Genomic DNA, 25768 nt, shown 5'->3' with positions numbered 1-25768 from the left:
TGCCACTCTGAAAACGTCAAACAGCGAAAAGTAAAGAGAGAAAAAAAGTGAAGAAGAAAAGCAGCGGCGCTGAAAAACATTTTGCGGAGCAGTGATTAGTGGCGGAAATTGCGCGAAAAACTACTCGCGAAAAAAAAAATCAGTTTCGACGACGGTTCGCAGCTACTTCACTGAAAAGAAGCGATTCCGATTGCGGGAGCATCTTTGTGGCATTTTCGTTCCGTCGCATTCCGTTGCAAGCGGGCAAACAATGTTTGACAACAGAGCGGAAGCTTGAGACGGATTTCGTTCGCTTGTTTGTCGCCGCCCGCGTTCCCGGTCCAGTCCAGTAGCCCCGCGGATAAACGGACTCCAAAACGGCGATTCGGTGCGATTCGTCACGTAATGAATGTGAAAAATAAGACCTGCCTGTTTTGCCTCAAGCAGCGGCAAATCCTGGTGGACGATTCCTGCACGGCGAAGGCTATCCAGAAGATCTACAGCATCACGGTACGCAAAAATAAATCTATTTCACAAACATCTGCACAGATTCGTCCAGAGTCGATACCGGAAGAATTCTGGAATGCGTTTTTTACCTTTTCTGAAAAAAGCAATTCGGCGGTAAAAATGGCTTCCGCGAAATTGTCCTTTCTTGTGGAGCGGACATGGACATGCGCAAAATTTCAAGGGTATGCAAGGATTGCAAGTGCTAAACAGAAATGGGAATGCTGGACCCAGAGTAAAATGCAAACAATTTACTTTGTGTTGTATTTATCACTTTCTCAGTGATGAAACCTATACTCTAAGAAAAAATACGAGTTAGTTTGCAAATGGACCACTTAGGGGAAAAATAACAATTTTCGCCACACCAAGCCTATTCTCATAAATTTTGTTGTTTTCTGCTATTCAAACCACATTTTCAATAAAAACGCGTTTTTAAAAGAATATTTTTGCGTATTTCGGTTCAGTTTGGCATGCTTAACAACCCCTCAGACAAAAAATCCGGTCAAATTTGGCCGGGAAATGGACAAATTTTCACTTTTCCGAATCTCCATATAAACTAAACCGGTGCTAACGATTTTGACAGGTGGAAAACCCGCCTTACCTTACTAATCTACATACCTTCACAAATTGTTGCCGGATTTTTTTCCGGATCTCTTCCAGGAAACATCCGACAGTAATTTTGTATGGTTTAACGTTTGCGGAGAGAGTCGAAAAATGAAAACAAATCTTTTCAGGCATCAGCCAATGTCGTCAGGAACGCAAATAAACTGGCTGAATTAGTTGAGAATCAGGACATCTTTGTCCAGCCTTTACCGAGCCACGTATCATAGTGGTAACGCTTCCGCCTCGTAAGCGGTAGATCGGAGTTCAAATCTCGGCTCGGACCAACACAAACTGGTTAGGGGAAATATACCCATTTTAAGCCTAATAATTGGTCGTGTTCACGAGCGAGCACAGGGTGAGGCAACTGCCAAACCATCCTCAGAAATTTGTTCTAAGTTTGACCAGGGGCGTCTATAAACGAAGTAATTTTCAAATTATCCATATAATTGCCACACCTTCCTCGAGAAGCTGGGCACGCTACTGGCCGTGTTTGAATGGTGCTGGATAATCTGGAGCGTTCCTTGAAATTTACTAAAACCAATTACACCAAAGAGTAGAACAATTTTTTTGTGAACATTTCTGTTTATTTCAAGGGGAAAACCACTCTGCTCATTGCCCTCTAGTAGGCTGTGTCCTAAAGTTGCCCAAGTGCCCTGAAGCCAAGAAAAAAAAAACAGGACGGTACATAGCAACCGTGTTACAATATTTGTTTATAATGTTTTCACAATCCTGTCAGCGTTCAGTTTTCGGTTTTGCAAAGAATAAATTTAGATTTCTTATTCTGCTGGATGCAATCTATTGTTGCAGAGTCTTCTCATTTGATTGATGATAAGATGCATTGTATCAACTATAGAATGTAGTTTGGTCATATACTTTTATCTTTTAGGAATGAACCCATTGGAAAATGTTGTAAACCAATCTGAACAGAGTGAAGGGATGATGAATGTGGGGCCTTCGAGTTGACGTTGCAGCAGTACGATCCTTGCGATCCTCGGTGATGACCTATGACCTCTCGCTTTCCCCACAGCCACCAGCTCGAGTTCAGCACAGAAAAAAAATCAATTCCCGTAATCGTGAATTAAGTTCACGAATGTGAGATCCACGAAGGAATTTATTCATGAGTATGGTGCATTTGCACCATAAACGTGAATATATTCCTTCGTGGTTCTCATAATCGTGAACTGACTTCACGGTTTCGAGAATTGATTTTTTTTCTGTGAGCACGAAGAGCTGCGGCAATCGTCTCCACGAGATAAGAGAGATCCAGGGTTGTAGTAGGGAGGGGTCCCGGGGTCATCACCGAACACTGAGGAAACTAAACCTCTGAAGGAAGTGGTCCCACCCAGCTCCCCCTGTTTTTAAAAATCTCGGCGATGTCCCTAGCTGGTTCAAGAGCTGTTGCATGTGGCCGAATAGCAAACCATGTTTATTGTGTGTTTTAACAAAATTAACATCATCGACACAAATTCAATAAAATTTTACGAAATATGAAAAATACAGTTTTTATTAGGCATAATATTGAGGTGCTTCTAGAAACAACGATTTTACACGTCACATTTTTGTAAAGTCCGATTATGAATACTACAATTATCACTAATCTGAAACAAACACTCGGTGCAATCAACAACAATCACATTCAAGCCTATTGAATGAACATACATCGAAGTTCAAAAAACCATAAACCACGTTCTGTTCTTCGGTTTTCCTAAGAATGTTCACCAGAAGCATATGCCACTGCTTTTATTCCTGAACTATTGAAATACATAACAAAATATTATTAAATATAAAAATGAAGCTCTTGCATGCCGTATTATTTGTTCTCTTGAAATTTAGCTTCAATCGATATATCCTAAAGAATGATTTTTCAACATCTACAAATAAACGAGTTTGTTATTCATGAAGTCATTATTTAAAATTACTCCTTCCTTTCCTTCCTTTATCAGTGTCAACAAAAGGATTTCATGACAATATACAATTGTTTAGCTCACAAATAATTTTAATTAAACAAAATGCACTTGCAACAAGAAACAGTTCTTCTGACAACTTCAAATGTTTGGGATAGAATTTTTCAACCGTCAAAGTCAAAATGAAAGGTGCCCGAGCATGTGCCTGAAAGTGCCTGAAGGTGCCCGAGAGCGTGCCCGATGGTGCCCAGGGCTCTTTGATGAGAGTGGTTTTCCCCTTGGTTTATTTTCACTTTTTTTTTGCTATTCCTTTTAGCAGGCCAAGGGTGCATGATACTGATGATACTCGTCGGTTGACACACCTAGGCGAGGAACATCCCGGAAAAAGCCCAACTACATCCGTAGTGCTGTTTGGACAAAACAGCATGGCTCTGGTTCCTTGCAAGTGTCCTATTTTCTTACCTCCACGTTGGCTTGGTTTAGTCATCATGATGACAAGGTGTAACCTAGCTGGTGGCCTGTGGAAACGACTCGTAAACCTTTGACCAGCGAGGGTCAGAGTAGAGACGGCTAGAAGAAAGGGGCGCGTCAATGTGGGAAAGGGAAGTAATTTGTGATTGTAGACGGTATTGTTTTGATTCGCAGTATGTTGAGTCAACTGCTGTGGATGTACTTGAGCATCGCAGAACGGGGTTTCTCTTCTTCCCAGCTATCTTCTGTTTATTTTGTTTCAATGATTTTCTAAAACGGCTTCTGTTTACTATCCTCCGTTTGATTTCGATTTTACTTATTTGATTCTCTTATTTCTCAACGCTTTTCCACTCTATTTTACCAATTGATGCTGCTGTAACAAACTGTCTGCTTTCCCTTAATTTGGCAGCGATGTCAATTTTGTTTATCATGTGCCTTTTCTTTATTTATCTATTTGAATAATTTCTCATCTTCCCTGTAAATTGCCCTCAACACAATCTAAGCTTGTTTGTTACCTCTCTTTATTAACTATTGTTAATTTCTTTATCTACGTCATAAATTACTATCTTTCTTTTACTATTGATTCTTTACATAGTATATTTTCTTCACTGTCCATTGTTTTGAAACTTCACCTTTTCTTAAGCAAGGTTGGAGCCCTTACTCAATTTATGGAATGATTAAAGGATTAACACAAACATTACTATTGTACTTTTGATAAACTTTTATAACATGCTTAGGACCAAAATTGTAACAAAACACCGCGACAAAAGAAATAGCAACAGATAAACACGACTTAACATTAGGGAATATTTCATGAGAAAACAATACACAGTAAAATAACAACTAGTTTTTGAACTCAAACTAAAAATATAACAGTTTTTGCTTTAATGAAAGTTGATAGGCACACTATAAATGGTTAGGCGCTTATACTTACATCAAACCCTACGTAATGTACCACCCCCGGCCGAGTTAAAATGCGTAACCGGAAAAGAAGGTGTGCATGCCTGGCACGAACACTCAAAGCGTGTTCTAGCGTGTTGCTCGTACTGACTCAGAGCAAGGGTGAGATGTAGGTGTAAGGGCAGTGCGTGTTCGACGGGAACCTAGTGCATAAGATCGGTCAAGGCCCGTTCTTACACTGAAAATTGCGAATTGCGAATTTTTTTTGCTATTCCTTTTACAAGCATTTAAAAAAAAACCCAAACGCCTTCTAATCAGTCGAGTGCATTGGGCCACGCCCATTTTCCTATTTTCAGCTTAGCTCTTTTTTTCTTCAGCTCTCTTTTGGATCTGCCTAGTGCTGAAATTTTAAGCGAACACTCACGAAAAGTAACATTTATAGAGAAAATTTCCTGGCATCACTGGCTCACTCCAACAGGCGCTGCTGGTGGTGTTGGTAGCCACCCTTTGTTCTTTATTTGCCTTTGCTTCTCGCTCGGTTTTCTTCAGCCTACGATTGGAATGGGTCGTCAAAATTCAAACGTCAAAATGGCGCTTGCTAATTATTTACATGTTTTGGGATTATTTTTCAAGTGAGTGACTAACTAATGTGCAAAGGAACAGGTTGCCGCACAGAAAAAAATATGTAAATTGAAGAAATACCGAATCTAAGAAGCCTGGAATATTTGAAGATTGAAGACAATCGAAGTTACCTTTTAACTATTTGGGAAACGAAATACATTCTGGACTGAACATTCAAACTGAACAGTCGCATTTTAACTACACTCTGCTAAGAGGTTATGGGCCTGCCCTAACCCAGAGATTGAAGAAGTTTCAAGAAGTTTAACGAAGTTCAAGAGATGTCTTTGAGAAGAACTCCGAACCGGGACTTGAAGACCAGAACGGTGTTGCTGGAAATCAAGCCGGCAGAGGCGGACGAAACTACGGTGGTTCAATCTCGCTTCCTGCAATTGAGAAGTTGCGAGGCCGTGAGAACTACATTACCTGGTCGTTCGCGATGAAGATGTCGCTGATTCGTGAGGGAACCTGGTCCGCGGTCAAGCCGCGGGAAGGTCAAGTTGTAGATGAAGATATGTCTTTGCGTGCGTTGTCAGCAATCTGCCTCAGTCTTGAGACCTACAACTACAGTCATGTGGTGGATGCGGGCACCGCCGCAAAGGCATGGGAGAATCTTGAGAACGCTTTTCAAGATAACGGTTCAACCCGAAGAATCGGTCTGCTGCGACAGTTCACATCCGTGAGACTGGTCAACTGTGCCAGCGTCGAGGCCTACGTCGATGAAGTGATGTCGGCGAGTCAACGTTTGGCGGCGATCGGATTCAAGGTTGACGATTCTTGGCTGGCGGGTATCCTGCTGATGGGGCTGCCGGAGCATTACGAGCCAATGATCATGGGACTCGAGGCGTCCGGGAAGGCGATGTCGGCGGATGCTGTCAAGGCGAAAATCCTTCAGGACGTGAAGGTCGAACGGGGTCCGAGATGCTCGAACGAGGACGGAGCTTTCTACAGCTCGTCGAGGAATTTCCGGGCCAAGGACGATGCCAGGAAATCGAAAGGACCAAAAGCTTGCTTTAAGTGCAACAAGGTTGGACACTTCGCTAACAAATGTCCAGAGAACGTGAACCAGAAAGGACGGAAGCAGAAAGGGCTGTGCTGTATTTTTGCCATGGGTGACGTGATGACGAAGGAGTGGTACTTTGACTCGGGTGCAACTAGTCATATGGCACGGTCGGACCAACATTTTTCGAATGAGGTGCCGATGAACCATGGAGTTGGAACAGCGAACAGCAGCAGTATGATGACCGTAGCGAAAGGGTCGGTTCTACTAAATACAAGCGAAGGTGAGGTCAACGTTGACGAAGTTCTGAAGATCCCGGAACTTGCAACAAATCTGTTGTCGGTAAGCGCAATTTGTAAAAGAGGGAACAAAATGGTGTTCACGGCGGACAAGTGCGAAGTCTGGTCGACGGACGGTGAGCTGGTGGTCACTGGAGTCGAAGGCGGTGGGCTGTACCGGTTGGACAGACCGGAGAAATCGTTGCTGGTGAGCAAGATGGAGCTGTGGCACAAACGACTTGGCCATTTGAACGTGGGAAGCCTGCGGAAACTGAAGAAAATGGCTGACGGAATCGAGTTCCAGGACGGCGAGCTGCCAGATTGTGTCCCGTGTCTGGAAGGCAAACAAACTCGACAACCTTTTTCGTGTAGCAGTTCAAGGGCCACCGAACTACTGGAGCTGGTTCATTCTGACTTGTGTGGACCGATGGAAGTGTCTTCGCTTGGAGGAAGCCGTTACTTCATGACGTTCTTGGATGACGCTAGTCGGAGGGTCAAGGTCTACTTCCTGGAAAGGAAAAGCCAGGCGTTAGATGCGTTCAAGAAATTCAAGGCATTGTCTGAGCGGCAAACGGGTAAGAAGTTGCGTATCTTGCGTACGGACAACGGAAGGGAGTACGTAAACGCAGACTTCCGTAAGGTGCTGGAGCAGTTTGGGATTCGGCATCAAACTACGTGCCCATACACTCCGGAGCAGAACGGAGCATCGGAGCGGTTCAATCGTTCGGCGGTTGAGAAGGCTCGGTGCATGTTGAACGAGGCCAAGCTGGGCAAGGAGTTCTGGGCGGAGGCAATCTCGACTGCAGCTTATCTGATGAATCGATGTCCTACACGAGCACTTGGAAAGATTGTTCCGGAAGAAGCATGGTCTGGAAGAAAGCCGAATCTGAAGCATTTGAAGGTATTTGGCTCTAGTGTCATGGTCCACATCCCTAAGGTGAGACGCCACAAGTTCGATCCAAAATCACGCAAGGGAATTTTCGTCGGATACTGTGAGGACACAAAGGGGTATCGAGTGTACGATCGAGAGACGAACGATTTCTTGATCAGCCGAGATGTCATCGTTGTCGGCGAGGGCGCACCGAGATCGAACGGGACCTGCGAACTCGTGAAAAAACCGGTTGAGTTCATGGAACTGCAGTTTGGACCAATCGAAGTCACAGAGGAACCAGTTGCACGGATGGAGTTCGTGCGTGACGATGTGGAAGTTCTAGATGAGAACGCTCCACTGGCGGCACCTGTTGAAGCCTTGGTGGACCACATCGAAGTTGCGCTCCCACCGCAACTAAACAGACCAGCTGTTGAGCAGCAAAAGTCGAGGCGCAGCGGTCGGGAGCGCCATGTCCCAGGCAAGTACCAAGATTTTGAATGTTACAATACGAATTCTGGCCGTGTTGTTTTCCTCAGCCTTCCAACAACGTCGCGGAACTGGATGACCCAACCACATACGAGGAGGTGCTTCGACGCTCTGATCGAGATCTGTGGATTCGTGCAATGGAGGAGGAGTTTGCTTCGATTCAAGAAAACCGTACTTGGGAAATTGTGGCCAGGCCTCCGGACCGCAAACCGATTGGATGCAAATGGATCTTCAAGAAGAAGTTCGACGAACATGGCAACGTGGCACGCTACAAGGCAAGACTTGTGGCGCAAGGATTCAGTCAGAAGTTTGGAACTGACTACGACGAGGTATTCGCTCCCGTGGCAAAGCAGACGACGCTTCGAACTCTCCTGACTGTGGCTGCACGTAGGAAGATGGACGTTAAGCAGATCGACATCAAGACGGCATACCTATACGGAGAACTAGACGAGATCATATATATGCGTCAACCGAAGGGCTACGAGAACGGGAATCCTGAGGATGTGTGCCGCTTGAGGAGGAGCCTGTATGGACTGAAACAGGCAGGTAGGATCTGGAACAAGAAAATTACCGAGGTGTTGCAGACACTCGGTTACAAGTCGGCAGTAGCCGATGCATGCCTGTTTGTGCGAGACGATGGTGGAGATCGGTCGTTTGTCCTGCTCTACGTCGATGATATGCTGGTCGTCACCAAAGGAGAGGATGAGTACGAGCGTGTTCGGAAGCATCTATCGGAGAATTTCAAAGTGACCTGCCTCGGTGACGTGAAGCACTACCTGGGACTACAGGTCGAACGCAACAAGGATGGAACATTTATGTTGAACCAGTCCTGCTACATCAAAAAGATCGCTGAACGTTTTGGTCAACAGAATGCAAAACCGTCTGCAATTCCGATGGATCCTGGGTACCCGAACATGTCGCAAAAGGAGGAGAAACCGATGAAGAACAACGAGAAGTACCATAGTCTCGTAGGTGCTTTTCTCTATGTTGCAGTATGTACCAGGCCGGACATCGCGATCACGACTTCCATACTCGGTCGTAAAGTAAGCAACCCAACAGAAGCTGACTGGACTGAGGCCAAAAGAACTCTGCGGTACCTGATCACAACCACGGAGATGAAATTGAAGCTTGGTGGAGATGGAAATCTGATCGGTTTTGCAGATGCTGACTGGGCTGGCGACAAGTCGGACAGGAAATCCAACTCAGGCTTCATCTTCCAGTTGGGGACTGGAACTATCAGCTGGACGTCACGGAAGCAGCAGTGTGTCACGCTGTCATCAACGGAAGCGGAATACGTGGCACTTGCGGAGGCGTGCAAGGAACTGCAGTGGTTGCTGAAGCTGATGGCTGATGTTGGAGAGGAGGTCAAGCTTCCGGTTGTCATTAACGAAGATAATCAAAGCTGTATCAGCATACTACACAAGGAAGGTGAGAACAGACGAACCAAACACATCGACACTAGATACAACTACGTTCGAGACCTGAATGCCAATGGAACGATTTGTGTGGAGGAGTGAAGAAATACCGAATCGAAGAAGCCTGGAATATTTGAAGATTGAAGACAATCGAAGTTACCTTTTAACTATTTGGGAAACGAAATACATTCTGGACTGAACATTCAAACTGAACAGTCGCATTTTAACTACACTCTGCTAAGATAAATTTACACAGCACGTAATTATTGTTTCTTATGTAAACTCACACAATGTAATGTTGAAACACGATGTGAAGAGTAAAAAGTCATGGAAATTACTTCAATGTAAATCTAAATCTAATGTAAATTATAAATCTAAGGAAACGTTGAACATGGAATCTCAAATGTAATGATTTTCTACCCGTATTTGGCTTCCTGTAAATTCCTGTTTAATGTCTATTTAATTTAATCATATATCCAATGTATTTCTGCCAAACGTTGACTTCAAAACTACCCAAACTAAAAATAGTTATATTTGGTTCTCTTTCTATCGCTCTCATACTCCGCTGGCCCACTGCCTGAGCCTCGACCTGAACAAGTTGATGCTTCAGCCGCTCGTTTATAAAATGCAAAGTTGGCTCAGTCGGCAGCGGGTAGCAGCAGTAACACCGAACATCCTACCCGTCGTCCGTTCGATTCCAGTCCAGAGTTATTCCACTTAGCCGTCGACTATCCGACTACTGCAATCCAAGTCGAGCTTCTCATTCCCATTGGCCAATCAGAATTAGTTGATTTGAACTAATGTAAATTTCCAAAACTAATGTAAATTTTCAAAACTAATGTAAATTTCCAATGAATCTAATGTAAATTTCCGATGAACCTAATGTAAATATACATCATTTAGGCGTCATCCATAAAGTATGTCACGCTCTAGGGGGAGGGGGTTCTGAGAAAGTGTGGCATTGCGTGTTATAAGTATAGGAAAAGCGTGACAAAGGGGGGGGGAGGGGAGGTAAATTTTGGCTGATTTTAGCGTGACGTACTTTATGGATGAAGCCATTATCAAGGTACATGATAAATAATGTAAAATTACAGGAATATTTTTTTCTGTGCAATTTATATCTTAAGCGCTTTGAAATCGTTTGATCTTTTTGGCCAGTAAATGGCATAAATTTGCGTGCTTACTTGAGGCGGTGCTGTTGCTTGTAAAAGTGTATAGCCTAAATAGTATTTTTGGAGCTTTAATCGAGCATCAAACGCTTCATATGACGAAGATAGGTGTTTGATTAGAAAGGGTATATTTCCCATATCTTTTTCCTTCTGGATTCGATTGGTTAGTAAAGGGAAGTTAGTTTATCATCACAAGCTGGATCTTATTATTATTATAATTATCTTATTATATATTTTTGATACCTGTTCTGCCTTTTTTCCACATACAAGAGATAACCACGGTCAGAAAAGAAACTACATACAATTTTAACTAATATTCCAGCAAAAAAAACGTTATGTTCCTTTTTGGTTGAATAGGGTGTAGAGTGTAACAAAAATGACTTTTTGGCGGGCATTCAGGGGTTTGTTCCGGTAGACATATTGAACCCAAATCCCAAATATGAGCTTGATTGGACGTAACAGGAGCTTTTAAATGGGATTGAACCCGTAAAAAAGATTTTTTTTTTCAAAAATGTCACTTTTTGAGGCATTTTGGCCATTAATGCGTTAATTTTCAACATCATTGGCGTGTAGGCCAGATCCTTGCGCATCTTTTGGTATATTCAGATTTTTAAGCGAAAATGGCGTTACGAATGGTGCACGCAACCTGAACACTAGCCTGAAAGATGTTTACTAACAAATAAAAATATAACAAATTTTCAGAAAAAAAGGGGTTTCGAAAATCAACTTCTAATATCAATTTCAAAAGTCCCTGAACCAATTTTGAAGGGTTCAAACAATTTTTTTCAAGACACCGAATTGATAAGATAATGTATGTATGTTTACGAATATTCACATTCCCATTTTGTATGGGCAAAAATGTATGGTGCTTTGTTGGAGCTCTAATGATGCAAAATAGCACCATTTGACATATGTGTTGTTGAAAAATTGCAGAACGGTATTTTTACGATTTTTACCATTTTGTGTTTTGGGTTTTATAGAATTTTTTTTTTAATTAAAAAATATTTTCGAAAAATTCCAAATTTATTCCATCAATGTGCATACATACATAATATAACTTACCGAAGATAATAAATCGATAAAACAAAGTTTCAAGGTCCCGATTTTTTTACATTTGTATGGCACTTTTCCTGCACTGCTGCCAAAGTGTATAAATGTGTGTTTGGACTAATTATGCAAAAAGACTTTAAAAAAGAAAGTACTCACATAATTTAAGCTAAAAATTAATAATTCACAGGAATTGATGATTCTTATAAGAATCGTTCTTCTTGAATTCACAAAACCTTTTTTCAAAGAATATTTACGAGCATTTACATAAATGTTGATAAATGTTGGGGTCCCATAAGTCGCTATCAAAAATTATGCAGTTTAGTTAAGTACTTCAAAAGTTATGATAAAAGAACAATGTTGACTAAAGTTCGGAAGATTGTAAAAAGGGTGGTTTTTGTAAGAAAGCCCGTCATGTTATACATTTTCAGAAAGGTATTTGAAAGACCTTACCAATGCGTCCAAGACACTGAAGATCTGGCAACCCTATCAAAAGTTATAAGCACATAGACTTAAGTGTTATTTATGCACTTTTTGGAGGCCGGATCTCAGATATGTTGATGAAACCGTTATCCGGATCTCTCATGCGACATATCGTTGGATAGGTAATCAAAAGACCTTTTCAACAAGCACGAATTGGATTGGGGATCTGGCTACCCTATCATAAGTTGTAAGCATATAAGTGCCCTGCAATATGAAGACTATCCAATCTAGTGGTATGAATAATGAGTCAAGTTGATAAAACACTGAAAACATCTCGCTTTTGTGTTTATTTTGGATAGCACCCTTTAAATGTAAGGAAGGCATCAACCACCCTAGGGTGGATTAAGTTACGTTTTTATTTATTTTGAGTTTGTAAAATCCCAATCATTAGGGAAATTAGAGGTTTGGATTGGAAACAGATAAAAACGGCGTTTACAACTTAGGGGAACAGCATCTAATTCCAGCGTGCCTCTAATGTTGGCAGGTCAGAACTTTGACATTCAATTAAATTTAAGTAAAAGTGTTTTTAATTGAAATCGAGTGATAAATAGCTCCATAAGAAGTGAGCAAGCTAGTTTCTATCAAAAGTTTTGCAAAATTAGTTGTTTAACAGTGAAAATCAGCAAATTGGATGGAATTAGGAGAGAGTGCTTAACCTGCCATCCATACTAGAATTTCCCCTACTTACTTTGTTTTCAAGATATTTGAATGCTTGCTTTAGGAATTCAAACTTTGAACGAAATTTATGCGTTCAAAAAGTATGTTGATACTAACGCTAGCCTAAAATCATTGAAATTTGGCTTAAAAACATTCTAGAAATTTTCTTCTAGTATCGGTTAAAACCCGAAAAAACCGGGAAATTGAAAATCGAAATCTAGTATTTGTTAAATCACTTTTTAGGGAAATCATCTTTTCATGAGCTTTTTATAGCAAAATGTTCGGCATGAGTTTCTGCAGGCCAAGGGTGCATGATACTGATGATACTCGTCGGTTGACACTTGGGCGAGGAACATCCCTGAAGGAGCCCAACTACATCCGTAGTGCTGTTTGGACAAAACAGCACGGCTCTGGTTCCTTGCAAGTGTCCTATTTTCTTACCTCCACGTTAGCTTGGTTTAGTCATCATGATGGCAATGTGTAACCTAGCTGGTGGCCTGTGGAAACGACTCGTAAACCTTTGACCAGCGAGGGTCAGAGTTTAGACGGCTGGAAGAAAGGGGCGCTTCAATGTGGGAAAGGGAAGTAATTTGTGATTGTAGACGGTATTGTTTTGATTCGCAGTATGTTCAGTCAACTGCTGTGGATGTACCTGAGCATCGCAGAACGGGGTTTCTCTTCTTTCCATTTCAGCTAACAGCTATCTTCTGTTTATTTTGTTTCACTGATTTTCTAAAACGGCTTCTGTTTACTATCCTTCATTTGATTTCAATTTTACTCATTTGATTCTCTTATTTCTCAACGCTTTTTCACTCTATTTTACCAATTGATGCAGCTGTAACAAACTGTCTGCTTTCCCTTAATTTGGCAGCGATGTCAATTTTGTTTATCATGTGCCTTTTCTTTATTTATCTATTTGAATAATTTCTCATCTTCCCTGTAAATTGCCCTCAATACAATCTAAGCTTGTGTGTTACCTCTATTTATTAACTATTGTTAATTTCTTTATCTACTTCATAAATTACTATCATTCTTTTACACAGAAACAGCGATGGAATAATCATCATCAAAAGAAACTCTTTGGATGTTCATCAAGAGAAAAAATCCGAATGGAGCATGGCTCTCCTCTCTCGCGCACGAAAGATCTGTAAAAAGAATCTAAAAAAATCATCATCTTGATTATTCGGCAGAACATCTTTTTCACTACTGCACTTGCAAGTGTAACGTCACACGTCGAAAAATGACCTGTCACATTTTGTAGATGGGCAATGTGTGTAAACAAAGTGAAATAAATATTATTGAGTGGTGCTGACAAGGAAATTCACAAAAAATCATCAGCAGATTGATTTTCTTTAAGAATTCCGGGAGCGATTTTCTTTTGCGTGATTTGCCTCCTCTCTCTTTCGCGGGTGAAAAAGGTTCGCAAGCGAAATTGATTTTTTCGCGATTATTCCATCCCTGCACAGAAAAAAATGATGGTAATATTCATCAGGAAATGGTGACAGATTTTGTGGCAAAATAAATGATAAATTTTTCCCCAGAAAATGATGAATTTTCATCAGTTTTTGATGAATATTCATCAGGTTCACATTTTTACACATTTTTTATGTAATATTACACAAATAAAGAGGTAATATTCAACCTACCAAATTTTCAACATTCCAAAAATCAACTTTTTTTTCTGTGTACTATTGATTCTTTACATAGTATATTTCCTTCACTGTCCATCGTTTTGAAACTTCACCTTTTTCTTAAACAAGTGAGGTTCGAGCCCTTACTTAATTTATGGAACGATTAAAGAATTAACACAAATATTATTATTGTACTTTTGAAAAACTTTTCTAAAGTGCTTAGGACCAAAATATTGTAACAAAACACCGCGACAAAAGAAATAGCAACAGATAAACACGACTCAACAATAGGGAAGATTTCAGGAGAAAACAATACACAGTAAATAACAATTAGTTTTTGAATTCAAACTAAAAATATAACACTTTTTGCTTTAATGAAAGTTGATTGGCACACTATAAATGGTTAGGCGCTTATACTTACAGTATGTAAAAAAAGTATTTACACCCCTTGGGCACTATGCACATTTTGTGATGAAACATATAAAAAATTTAAAGTTTGACAGGAACCTAGTACTACGTTTTGTTCAGAAACTCATGCCAAACATTTTGCTACAAAAAGCTCATGAAAAGATGATTTCTATAAAAAGTTATATAACAAATACTATTACGAAAATAAAAGGTGCAAAAAGTTTGTACACCTTTCGAAAAATTAACATAAATAATGTTATTTGTTGACAAATCACCATAAATCCAGTCTCCCAACTCCAAATAGGCATCCTGACTGATTAAAAATAATTTGGATTGAATATAAAGTTTACTAACTACTTAGTATAAAAGTTTATATAACTCTGGAAATTCTATATAAAACTTATCTAAACTTAATTTTGCAAACTTTTAATTCAACTAAATGTCAATATATTACCATAGAATTGCTAAATAAACATTTTGGAGTGGGTATAACACCGTTTTGGGGTATTTGTATCGATAGAATAGATTTTTCGTTGGAATTTCGTACCAACCCGGAATTACGTCGTAGGAAAATCCGCCGGCATCCGAACCGGTCCACGATTCACAAGTCAACCTATGTGGAATCGGAAAGGGCATAAAATTTCCGATCTTTTGATACCCATACATCTAGGTTTTCTTTAAAACCTACGTTTTTAAATACCTGGGCAAAAGTAAGTTTGATCCACGAGAACAAAAATTACGAAATTCCATACATTTTTGGCAGGTTGCTCAAACGAAACCATAACAACGTTTTTGCTTAGGTATTTAAAAACGTGGGTTTTATAGAAAACCTGGATGTATGGGTATCAAAAGATCGGAAATTTTATGCCCTTTCTGATGCCACATAGGTTGACTTGTGAATTGAGGATCGGTTCAGATGCCGGCGGATTTTCCGACGACGTAATTCCGGGTTGGTACGAAATTCCAACGAAAATCTATTCTATCGATACAAATACCCCAAAACGGTGTTATACCCACTCCAAAATGTTTATTTAGCAATTCTATGGTAATTAATTGACATTTATTTGAATTAAAAGTTTGCAAAATTAAGTTTAGATAAGTTTTATATAGAATTTCCAGAGTTATATAAACTTTTATACTAAGTAGTTAGTAAACTTTATATTCAATCCAAATTATTTTTTCAATCAGTCAAGGATGCCTATTTGGAGTTGGGAGACTGGATTTATGGTGATTTGTCAACAAATAACATTATTTATGTTAATTTTTCGAAAGGTGTACAAACTTTTTTTGTACCTTTTTTATTTTCGTAATAGTATTTGTTATATAACTTTTTATAGAAATCATCTTTTCATGAGCTTTTTTTTAGCAAAATGTTTGGCATGAGTTTTTGAACAAAACGTAGTACTAGGTTCCTGTCAAACTTTAAATTTTTTACATGTTTCATCACAAAATGTGCATAGTGCCCAAGGGGTGTAAATACTTTTTTTACATACTGTACATCGAACCCTACGTAATGTACCACCCCCGGCCGAGTTAAAATGCGTAACCGGAAAAGAAGGTGTGCATGCCTGGCACGAACACTCAAAGCGTGTTCTAGCGTGTTGCTCGTACTGACTCAGAGCAAGGGTGAGATGTAGGTGTAAGGGCAGTGCGTGTTCGTCGGGAACCTAGTGCATAAGATCGGTCATGGCCCGTTCTTACACTGAAAATTGCGAATTGCGAAAATGTTCGGCATGAGTTTCTGAACAAAACGTAGAACTGGGTTTCTGTCAAACTTTAAATTGTTTACATGTTTCATCACAAAATGTGCATAGTGCCCAAGGGGTGTAAATACTTTTTTTACATACTGTAAATCTAAGATGGGTTTTTATAGCTTTTGCAAATTACTGTTAAAATGTTTTTTTTTAACCTTGATATTTTTTTTTTTGCAACAGCCTCCAAAACCCATACTCCTCTAGGTCAAAAGTTAGGTAATTTCATGGACTGCCGTTCTACGCATAATTGTCCCAAGTCATTTTTGGACGATTTTGACTTTTATAATCTTTAGGTTTAGTTTGCCGTATACTTTCAGAAAAACACATAAAATCTAGTACTTTGTTCAGAAACTCATTGAAAACAACACCAAGTCTGTTTGTCCCATCGTTGAACTTCTACGCATATTTGTCCCACCAAGCATTTTCTATCACGAAATCATTACTTTTACGACGCATTGTACCTTGTTTACCTGTTGTATAGCAAGAGGATTACAAATAAGGATGATAAAATTTTAACCGGGGTGATTAGGGACATATAGGGCGAATAGGGACCAACGGGACAATTATGCGTAGAAACACAGAAATCGTTTAAAAAATTTCAACCGCGTTTTTCTCAGTTGGCCTTTTTTAAACATGAGACAATTATGCGTAGAACAGCAGTATAAGCCTACGGAATTAACTTTTTGGCCAATCGCAGTTTTTCTCATAGATTTACGATTTTTCTCTAACAAACTTTTTACAACCGTCAGTGGGGGTGACATTGGGTCAAAGTGATTTTTTACGGATTTTACCATTTCTCAGGTTCTTCTCAATGAAACTGGATTCTGTTAAAAGGGTTGTGTTGGGGACATCTTAAGATGACTTCGCTGAAAAAATCTCGTTCCTAGAGCAAACCCTGTTATTTTGGCTGCTGTCTAAAGTTGAGGTACGTTTTTGGCCTCGATAAATCATTTTTCTAACATTTTTGTTGGAATTGCTCGAAAACTACCCAAATATTTGAAAATCTCCACTTCAAACATTGTAGCATGTCAATACGATTCCCTCGAACAAGAAACACTGTTGGATGACTTGTTTTTACCATATCGTTGTATTTGAGCATAATTTTAGTTTCATTTGACTCAATGTCACCCCCTCTAAGAGGTGATATCGGGTAAATTTTCAAACTCAAAATTGGTGGGCCTCGTGGCGCGGTGGTTAGCGGCTTCGGCTGCCGATCCCTAAGTTGCTATAAGGCGCGGGTTCGATTCCCGCTTTTTCCTCCTGGCCTTCTGGTCCTGGTCTTTTAAAAACCTTTCTGAAAATGTATAGCATGACGGGTTTTCTTACAAAAACTTTTTACAATCTTCCGGACTTTTGTTAAAATGGTTTTTTTAGCATAACTTTTGAAGTACTTAACTAAACTGCATAATTTTTAATAGCGACTTATGGGACCCTAAGACGGATCGAATGCCAAAACGGACAAAATCGATTCAGCCAGTCTCGAGATAATCGAGGGACAATTTTTTGATCAACATCCCACCACACACACAGACATTTGCTCAGAATTTGATTCTGAGTCGATAGGTATACATGAAGGTGGGTCTAGGAGGTCTAATTGAGAAGTTCATTTTTCGAGTGATTTTATAGCCTTTCCTCAGTAAAGTGAGGAAGGCAAAAATCCCATTTAGAACAACATTTTAACATTTTGTCGGATTAGGGGTAAAACAGATATTGGCCTACTTGATACAGCAATTGACGTATTGATCACAGGGTAAACAAAATCTAACTTTTTTTTTTCAAAAATGTTTTATTTAATTATTTAAAAAATCAAATTGTTCAGGGCTTTTTGGCATGTACCTACCGGAAGGATCCCGGAGAACCAACACTTATTATTTCTTCCTCTTCTGTAGATTCAGAACTGTGTTTCTGTTTGAACATTCCGTGTTAAAACACAATCCAATTTAACGAATCATCTTTGCGGGTAACTTTACGCACTCGGCTTGTTTGTGATGTCCCAATGCATTGCACTGCTAATTTTAAGAATGACAAGAATAATGCTAGGCATTAATCAACCTAAGGATGCTTTAGAAAGATTAGCAGCTAGGGTTATTAGATTAGAATAGTTGGTAAAATCGGCTACGAGTTAGGTTATTGAATCTTACGCCTCCAGAAAAACGTTACTTATTCCACCTTTAGGTGGTTAGTTCCTTTCTCGCATTCATAAAGTAAATACACTACAAAGCTTCAAAAAAGTGTATAAATAACACTTATTTTTAACAAAATATCTGGAATCCGGCCTGAAAAAATGTATTAAAAACACTAAAGAACTTATAACTTTTGATAGGGTTGTCAGATTTTCAATCTTTTGAGCTCGTTGGAAGGGTTTCTTGATTACCAATCCAACGACCTATCCGGACAACTTTTCCATCAAAATAAATTTCATAATATTAACTAGGGTCTTGTGGGACCCCAAGACGGATCGAATGAGACCAAAACGGTCCAAATCGGTTCAGCCAGTGCGGAGATAATCGAGTGCATTTTTTTGGGTGCATCCAGACACACGCACAGACATTTGTTCAGAATTTGATTCTGAGTCGATAGGTATAGGTGAAGGTGGGTCTACGAGGTCGAATAAGGAAGTTCATTTTTCGAGTGATTTTATAGCCTTTCCTCATCGAGGTGAGGAAGGCAAAAATAATCGCATGTCCGCTTGCAGGAATAGGTTTGTCACTGAATTATTGACGTTTCACAGATTTATTTTTTCGCATTTTATTCAGTGTTGCTAACGTAAGATTACAATATCTTCTTTTTTTCCCACAGCTTCCGACCGACGAATGCCGCATCTGCATCGAGTGTCATTTTAACGTTGGCCGCATCCGGGAGTTTAAGCAAAGCATCGACCGGTGTTCCGACTTTGACGTGGACAGTTGCTTCGTTTGCAAGTCGGAAAACACCGTAAGCGAACCGGGCGTGGACCGTGTCGTCGACTATCTGCTCAAGCAATGTACGACCATCGATATTGGTAACACGGACACCGTCAGAGCATGCACGACGTGTCTGTACCTATTGGAGATTTCCATTAAGTACGAAAAGCTTGCACGAAACTACGCCAACGGCCAGCGCTTCTGCAAGCATTTTGCCACCATTCGGGATTGCAACGTTGCACTGGGCAAGATCGATCTGGATTCGCTGGGGGACATTTGTGCCACCTTTGAGGGCAACCGAGGGCGTGGCAAAAAAGGCAAAAAGCGGGGCCGAGGATCGTGGGGCGGTCGCGAGGAGAATGCTTCCAAGAGGTCCAAGAAAGAGGACGGTTCCGTTATGCCGGTCATGCTGACAAAGCTGACTCCGACAATGACGCCAGCAGGACGACCCGGCAAGAAGAGCCTTTCGCCGGACGCGAGCTCCAGCAAGAAGGGCGGAAAGGGTAAGGAATCAAATATTTTGGTTTGAACTGTTGAGATGTTTACTTAGCGTTTGTTTGAAATTCATTTCTTTCAGGCAAACCCAACAGCAAAATATTCATCAAGCTTCCGGGCCCGCGAAAGCAGCGCTGGAAAAAAAACCGCACCAACCGCATCACGTATGAAGCTCCCCATTCGCCGAGCATATCCATTCCGAGCGATCCGTCCATGAACGAGTTGAACCGAATCTTCAATGTCGAGCTGCGTCCGCTATCTGTTCGGATAGAGCACGTGGATCTGTCGAGCTACTTGAACCGGACGATTTCGCACGACAAAACCTCGCGACATCCACGAAAGCCCAAGAAGGAGGAGTTTATCGGGTTGGACGAGGAAGACGTGGTCGAACTGCAGCAAAACAACACCAGCATCTGCTCGGTCGGGAAGCGGAAGAGCATTCTGGTGACGGACCGCATCGAAAGTCCCAACTCGGCCAAAAAGAAGGTCAAATTTTCCGACTCACCCAGCATCAAATACGTGGAAAAGGTGAACTTTAGCGACGACGACGATGACGACAGCGAGGATGCCGATTACGAAGGCAGCAAACCGGCCAAGAAGAAGAGCCCGAAAGCGCAAAATGGCGGTGCAACGCCGGAGAACGGCAAACCGCGCCGGGGCAGACCCAAGAAGGTGAAGGACTTTACAGCGGAGGAGGAGAAAAAGGACGAGGACGGCTTGCCGATGAAAGAGGGCAACACTGATTCGAGTGAAAAGAAAGATGATGTAACGGATGCGTGTTCGACAAATGCCGAAGTCGTACAAAACGACGAAAAGGATGATGAACCTAGGACCAGTGACGGAGAAAAATCCGAGGAGCAACCTGAAAAGGACAAGGTAATATCAGTCCGGAACTTCGAAAACTGTTATTGCCTACAATTTGTTTGACAAAGGACTTTGTCTTAAAGCTCTATCTGCGGTGTCAATGCTAAAAATTTCAAAAATGTAGCGTTACCGTCGCATGCCCTCGGCGTGACATTCTGTTTCTGTTGCGTGGAAGCTGCAACATGCCGTGCCAACTATTTAAGCCACACACACACACACACACACACACACACACACACACACGTTGAAAGACACAGTTAGTGCACGAACTTGAGAGCAGTTCCAAGAAGTTATTAACGATTGCCAGGACGGTCACCGGAATACAGAAATGATTCGGGGCAAGGGGGTTGGGAGCAAACTGTAGGATCATGGCCGGAGTGGCCATGGCCCTGGGGAAGGTTCTACCGGGGGTACATTTTCCGAACCATACTTGTTTTGGCAATATTTTCGTGTTTTGGCAATTTACTTCCACAGAGTTGCCAATGATTGAAAAAAAAAAATTGAATTTAAGAATTTAAAAAAATAAATAAAAATAGAATGATTTTTTAGAGCTTTGTACAAAGTTCTTTGTCATATTGGTCATGTAGAACATAACCACCTGCACCTTTTTTTTTTGTCTATTACTTGTAGGAAGAAGCCGTGCTCGAGAATGGCAGCGCAAACGAAGCGGAGAAGCTCGATTTATCAGATACGTTGCAATCTGTCGAAGCTGCCATTAGTTCGCTGGATGCGGATATATGCGAAACCGGCACGGAAGACGCTCCAATGGACACGACTGAAGAACAAGCGCCCCCAATGGCGATCGATGAAGCACCGAAAGAAGACGAAATCCAACCGGCGGAAACGGACGACGCGGAAATGAAAGCCACACCGGAACCGGAGAAATCACCCGAAGACGTTGAAATGGCCGAGTCCCGCACACCTCCGGAAGTAGCGCTGGAGGATGTTGACATGAAGGAAGAAAGCCCAACTGAAGTGGTCACGAACCACACCGAACCACACTCGGAACCAGAAATTGCAAGGGAAGACATCCCACAAGAGGCGGCCACAACAGAGTTTGAAGCGTCGGACAAGGAAGATGAAATCGAACAGGTGAAGCAATGCCTCAACAACATTCTGGGAGAGCAAATTTCCGATTCTGAGCCGAGCCAAACGGATGAACAAAGCAATCAGGAGAAGGAAAAAGTCGAATCGGTGCCTAACGAGAAACACGAACCACCAGAAGTGGAAACTGAGCCGGAAGCGGAACAGCCACAGGAATTAACCGCGAAAGCAGATCCGGAAACGGAACCAGAATCATCCCAAGTCGAAAAATCTCCTCCACCACCACCACTACCGCCGCCAGAAACGCCTGAAAGGAAGGATCAGACGTTCTCCTCGCTGGACGATGTCGACGACATTTCCGACGACGATGGCATTCTGGACCAACTGGACCAAGATGGCGAGGAAGATGGGCGACACAACCGCAAACGATCGCCCGATCTTCCACCGCTAGGAGAGGACAGTCTCTAGGTGGCCGGCCATGTGTACTAGTAACTTTGTGTCCATTTGAGTTGTTTTACAAACTATGACCGCCCGTTTAACGATGCCGAAGGGTGCGAGATATTTTGCTGCACTGAAACTTTTCTTTTAAAAAAATAATCATGAAATTAAACAAAACTACAAGTATGGAGTGCGATTTTGATGTAAATCCTCAAAATTGCTTTTCAAATGCAGAAAAGCGTGTACAACTTTTTATGTGAAATGTAAAATTTCAGATCTATTGTAGCAGACAAACAATATGAACGGAAATATATATTGAATTAAGTTTGGACAACAAACAGCAATTCTTCTATACTTTTTTTTATCTTTGAAAGATCTAACTTTTCTTTTCCATTGCTAGCGAACAAACGACATACCGTAGAAGCGGAATGAGCGGAATCTAAATATTTGAACAACAACTTTGTTGTATTTTTCGTTTTATTATTAACTGTTCACATTTATTATATTTACTTCAAATTGTTTTACATTATTGCATTGAATCAAATACATTTGGGTAAAAAAGAAAAAATCGCTTTAACATCTAATCCTAACTTAAAACTAAAAAAAACATTGAAATATTCGAAATTACTAGAACGAGTAAACTACGAACTGTATTATAAGATAAATGCTCCAAGCGTTCTTACTTGTTCCTGGCGAGTTTTGCACCCACGCAGTGTTGTTGTCATCTCGATGAAAATGTTCAAAAGTTCTTGTGGTGAAAACAGGTCACTACTGCCTTCACCCGTTGATACAGGTTGGTTTTCCCTCGGTTGCTGACTGAAGCCTGGTGTTGTATTCTCTGCAACTCTTTGCCGTTGATTCAACGGCAATGGCTGCAGATTTGGAACCACTCGAACAGATCCTGATCCTGGTGACGCCAAAGCAGGAAAATCCACTTTCGTGTATGCTGGTGGTGTTTTGCAGCGGTTTGGTTGGTGCCTCGTCGTCGCTTGCTGCCGAATTTTTACAAACTCAGCACGTTTTGGGCAGCTCCGATTCTTGGTAGAATGGTCGCCGCCGCAATTGAAGAATTTCGCTTCGATGTTCTCGTTAATTGTTTCGTAAGCTTGAGTATTGTGCTCACCTCCGCAGGTTGCACAACGACTCTTGATGAAACAGTTCCTTCCACCGTGTCCAAACTGTAAGCAGTTCGAACATTGCGTCACGTCACGGTGCACTGGACGATAACGTTCCCAAGTCACGATGATGTTGAAAATTGCCCGAACTGCTTTCAGCTCAGACGGCGTTGTCGAACCTTTTTCGAGATGAACCAGGTACAGTTGATCACGATACTTGATGTCCTTGTTGTGTCTCGTCATCTTGAAGACTTCGATCACGTTCAACTTAAGAGTTTTGAGCTCTTCTTTCAGCACACTCACATCCATGTCGTACAGGCCTCGGAGGACCTGTTTCATGGGGCGTTTACCTGGATCGTCATGGCTGTAGTATTCAATCTTTGTGTTGTTCAGGAAATCCCGAACGTAGTTGTAATCCTTTCTGATAGGTAACAGAATGTTGAGTCCATCAGCACACAAGCGAATGGAAGCGCGTAAAGCACCAGATTTGATAAACCCGGTCATCGAATCCGATGACGATGTTTTCACAAAAATGGGTGGTAACTTTTCCCGTCGTTCAAATTCTTCCTTCTCGCTCACGTCCACAGGGAGGGTAGCGAACTGGTTTCCAGACGAATTTTGAGCGTCCTTGCTCAAACTGCCTGGCTTTGCAGGTAGCGCTTCGGCATTCTTTAGCTTCTTCAAATCTGCCGATCCTGCTGGTGAGGACCGCCTCTTTTTCTAGCCGTGAGGCATTTTTTTTTGCATTTTTCTGGTGTGTGAGGGACGCACGTCTGACTCGCTGCTCTGCTGGTCACAGACTCGATTATATCGCTGTTTGAGCCCGAGAAACTAAAACATTTGTCCCTATTTTGGGGATATTGCTCCTGGGATACAAACTTCTTTGTGCCTATTTTCGGCCTACCTTCTGATTGATTGAAATCTCAAAGCACGTGGCAAACTTTTCAGCCCCATCTAGTATACTGTATATATACAGCACAGCCACACAAATTCGGTCGACAAACATGCCTAATCATTATGATGTCACAGACAAACAGACGGGACACTCGAATGCCGAACCATCGTCCTTCTAAAACGGTTATTTCAAATGCAATTTTGTTTCGGCATCCACTCACCCGGCGCTGATGGCGCTGCTGTCTTTAACAAATCTATGGTAATCAATGATATAAATTTGAATAATGATCTTCGATTGTTAACTGACTATTTTCGATTAAACAAGCTCATAAACATAAATAAATCCAACATAATCAATATTAAAAATTCGAATCGCTCAACGGTGAATCCATTAACTTTAACTAGAACTAATTTTGCTGATATAAAAATAGTAGACGAATGTAAATATCTTTGTGTCATTTTAGACAATAAATTGAATTGGTCGTCACATATTAATTATTTATTGTACAAACTCAACCAGATTATTGGAATTATCTATAAAATTAAACACAAATTAACTGCTAATGTACGTTTGATAATTTATCATTCACTATTTAATTCTCACTTATCTTACATAACTTCAGTTTGGGGAAACTCCTGTAGTATTTTGATTAACAAACTTCAAATAGCCCAAAATAAAATCGTAAGAATAATGTATAAAAAACCACTGCGAAGTCACTCTGCCGATTTGTACAACATTAACAAAAACATCATTCCTGTCAGAGCTATTTACGTAATTCAAACATGTTGCTTCATTTATTTATGTTTACATGAACAAACTCACAGTAATACAAAATTCAAATTATCTAACCATCAACACTTTACCAGAAGCCATAATTTATTAGACCGACCCAATATTTCAACATTAGCCGGCGAAAGATGCATATCTTTCAAAGGTGCTCAATTAGGTATATAATTATTTTTGGAATAGATTTGGTGACTGTCAAAGCGTATCAATATTTAAAAACAAATTGCTCTCTTTTTTGAATGAACCCACTATCATTGAACACATCCTTAAATCATTTGATTTTCTTGTTACATAGTAGACTATTTTGTTTTCCAATCTTTTTTTTTCTTTTTTTCTTTCTTTTTTCACTTTTGCTTCCTTCTAAAACTCAGTTTAAAAAGTTAGTTTTCCGACACAATTATCTTTATTCCTAGGGGGTGTACAGAGTTAAAGTTTTTACTTTTCGTTAATCTATTGACGCTGAAATCAATATACTGGTCAATACTTTAACGAAAATTGAAGTAAGCATTCCCACCGTGTATTTTCAACCTTGAGGTGACAGATGGTAAACAACAAAGCTAATTTTTGGCGGATCAAAACTAAATTTGAAAACAAAAGGAGTTGGCGAACGGTACAAGCATTTGATTACGATTCCGGCATGTTCCGGCTTATTTTCGAACATTCCTGGACAAGAACAGCGAACTCTTCCTCCTGCAGCTCTGGAAAATAGTTCACCGGTGTGTCCGGTATTGCAAACAAAAGGAAGAGTTGGCCGTGTACAGGTTTGTTCCTCCATCGTGGTTGGTTACCGCGAATCGTTCTGTCACGGAGAACCGAAGAAATTGCATTACTAATGGCCATCTAAAATTCTCAGGCGAATCTCATTCAACAAGAAAAGTATAATCAATTCACACAAAAAAATATTATGGTAATGACAAAAGTAACTTACTTTTGAATTAATAAGTGGTTAAAATTTTCTACATTAAAAGTTTTTTTCTTGTTTTGAAAATGAAAACTTTTACTGCTACAGTTTTTGAAAATCTCATTGCTAACTCATTTAAAAGTTTTAAC

General features: G+C 40.7%; 1 protein-coding gene across 1 annotated transcript; it reads left to right on the top strand.

Annotated features, from left to right (window-relative positions):
• On the top strand, positions 1–22266 carry LOC6041885 (fibrous sheath CABYR-binding protein). The gene is made up of 4 exons (XM_001851029.2): positions 1–489; positions 18978–19584; positions 19659–20452; positions 21071–22266. Exons 1-4 carry the CDS (start codon positions 385–387, stop codon positions 21950–21952), a joined length of 2388 nt encoding a protein of 795 aa, XP_001851081.2. The 5' UTR covers positions 1–384; the 3' UTR covers positions 21953–22266.
• The last annotated feature ends 3502 nt before the right edge of the window (positions 22267–25768 follow it).

Source organism: Culex quinquefasciatus, chromosome 1 (genome assembly GCF_015732765.1).
Source record: "Culex quinquefasciatus strain JHB chromosome 1, VPISU_Cqui_1.0_pri_paternal, whole genome shotgun sequence".
NCBI classification, from domain to species: Eukaryota; Metazoa; Arthropoda; class Insecta; order Diptera; family Culicidae; genus Culex; species Culex quinquefasciatus.
This window is presented reverse-complemented; position numbering and strand designations above follow the sequence as displayed.

Bases quoted from the DNA above. Each gene is read 5' to 3' on its own strand.
- LOC6041885 (XM_001851029.2), top strand. From the start codon at position 385: ATGAATGTGAAAAATAAGACCTGCCTGTTTTGCCTCAAGCAGCGGCAA. The intron at 19,585-19,658 runs GTAAGGAATCAA...CATTTCTTTCAG, and splicing joins CAGCAAGAAGGGCGGAAAGG to GCAAACCCAACAGCAAAATA. The intron at 20,453-21,070 runs GTAATATCAGTC...TATTACTTGTAG, and splicing joins AGCAACCTGAAAAGGACAAG to GAAGAAGCCGTGCTCGAGAA.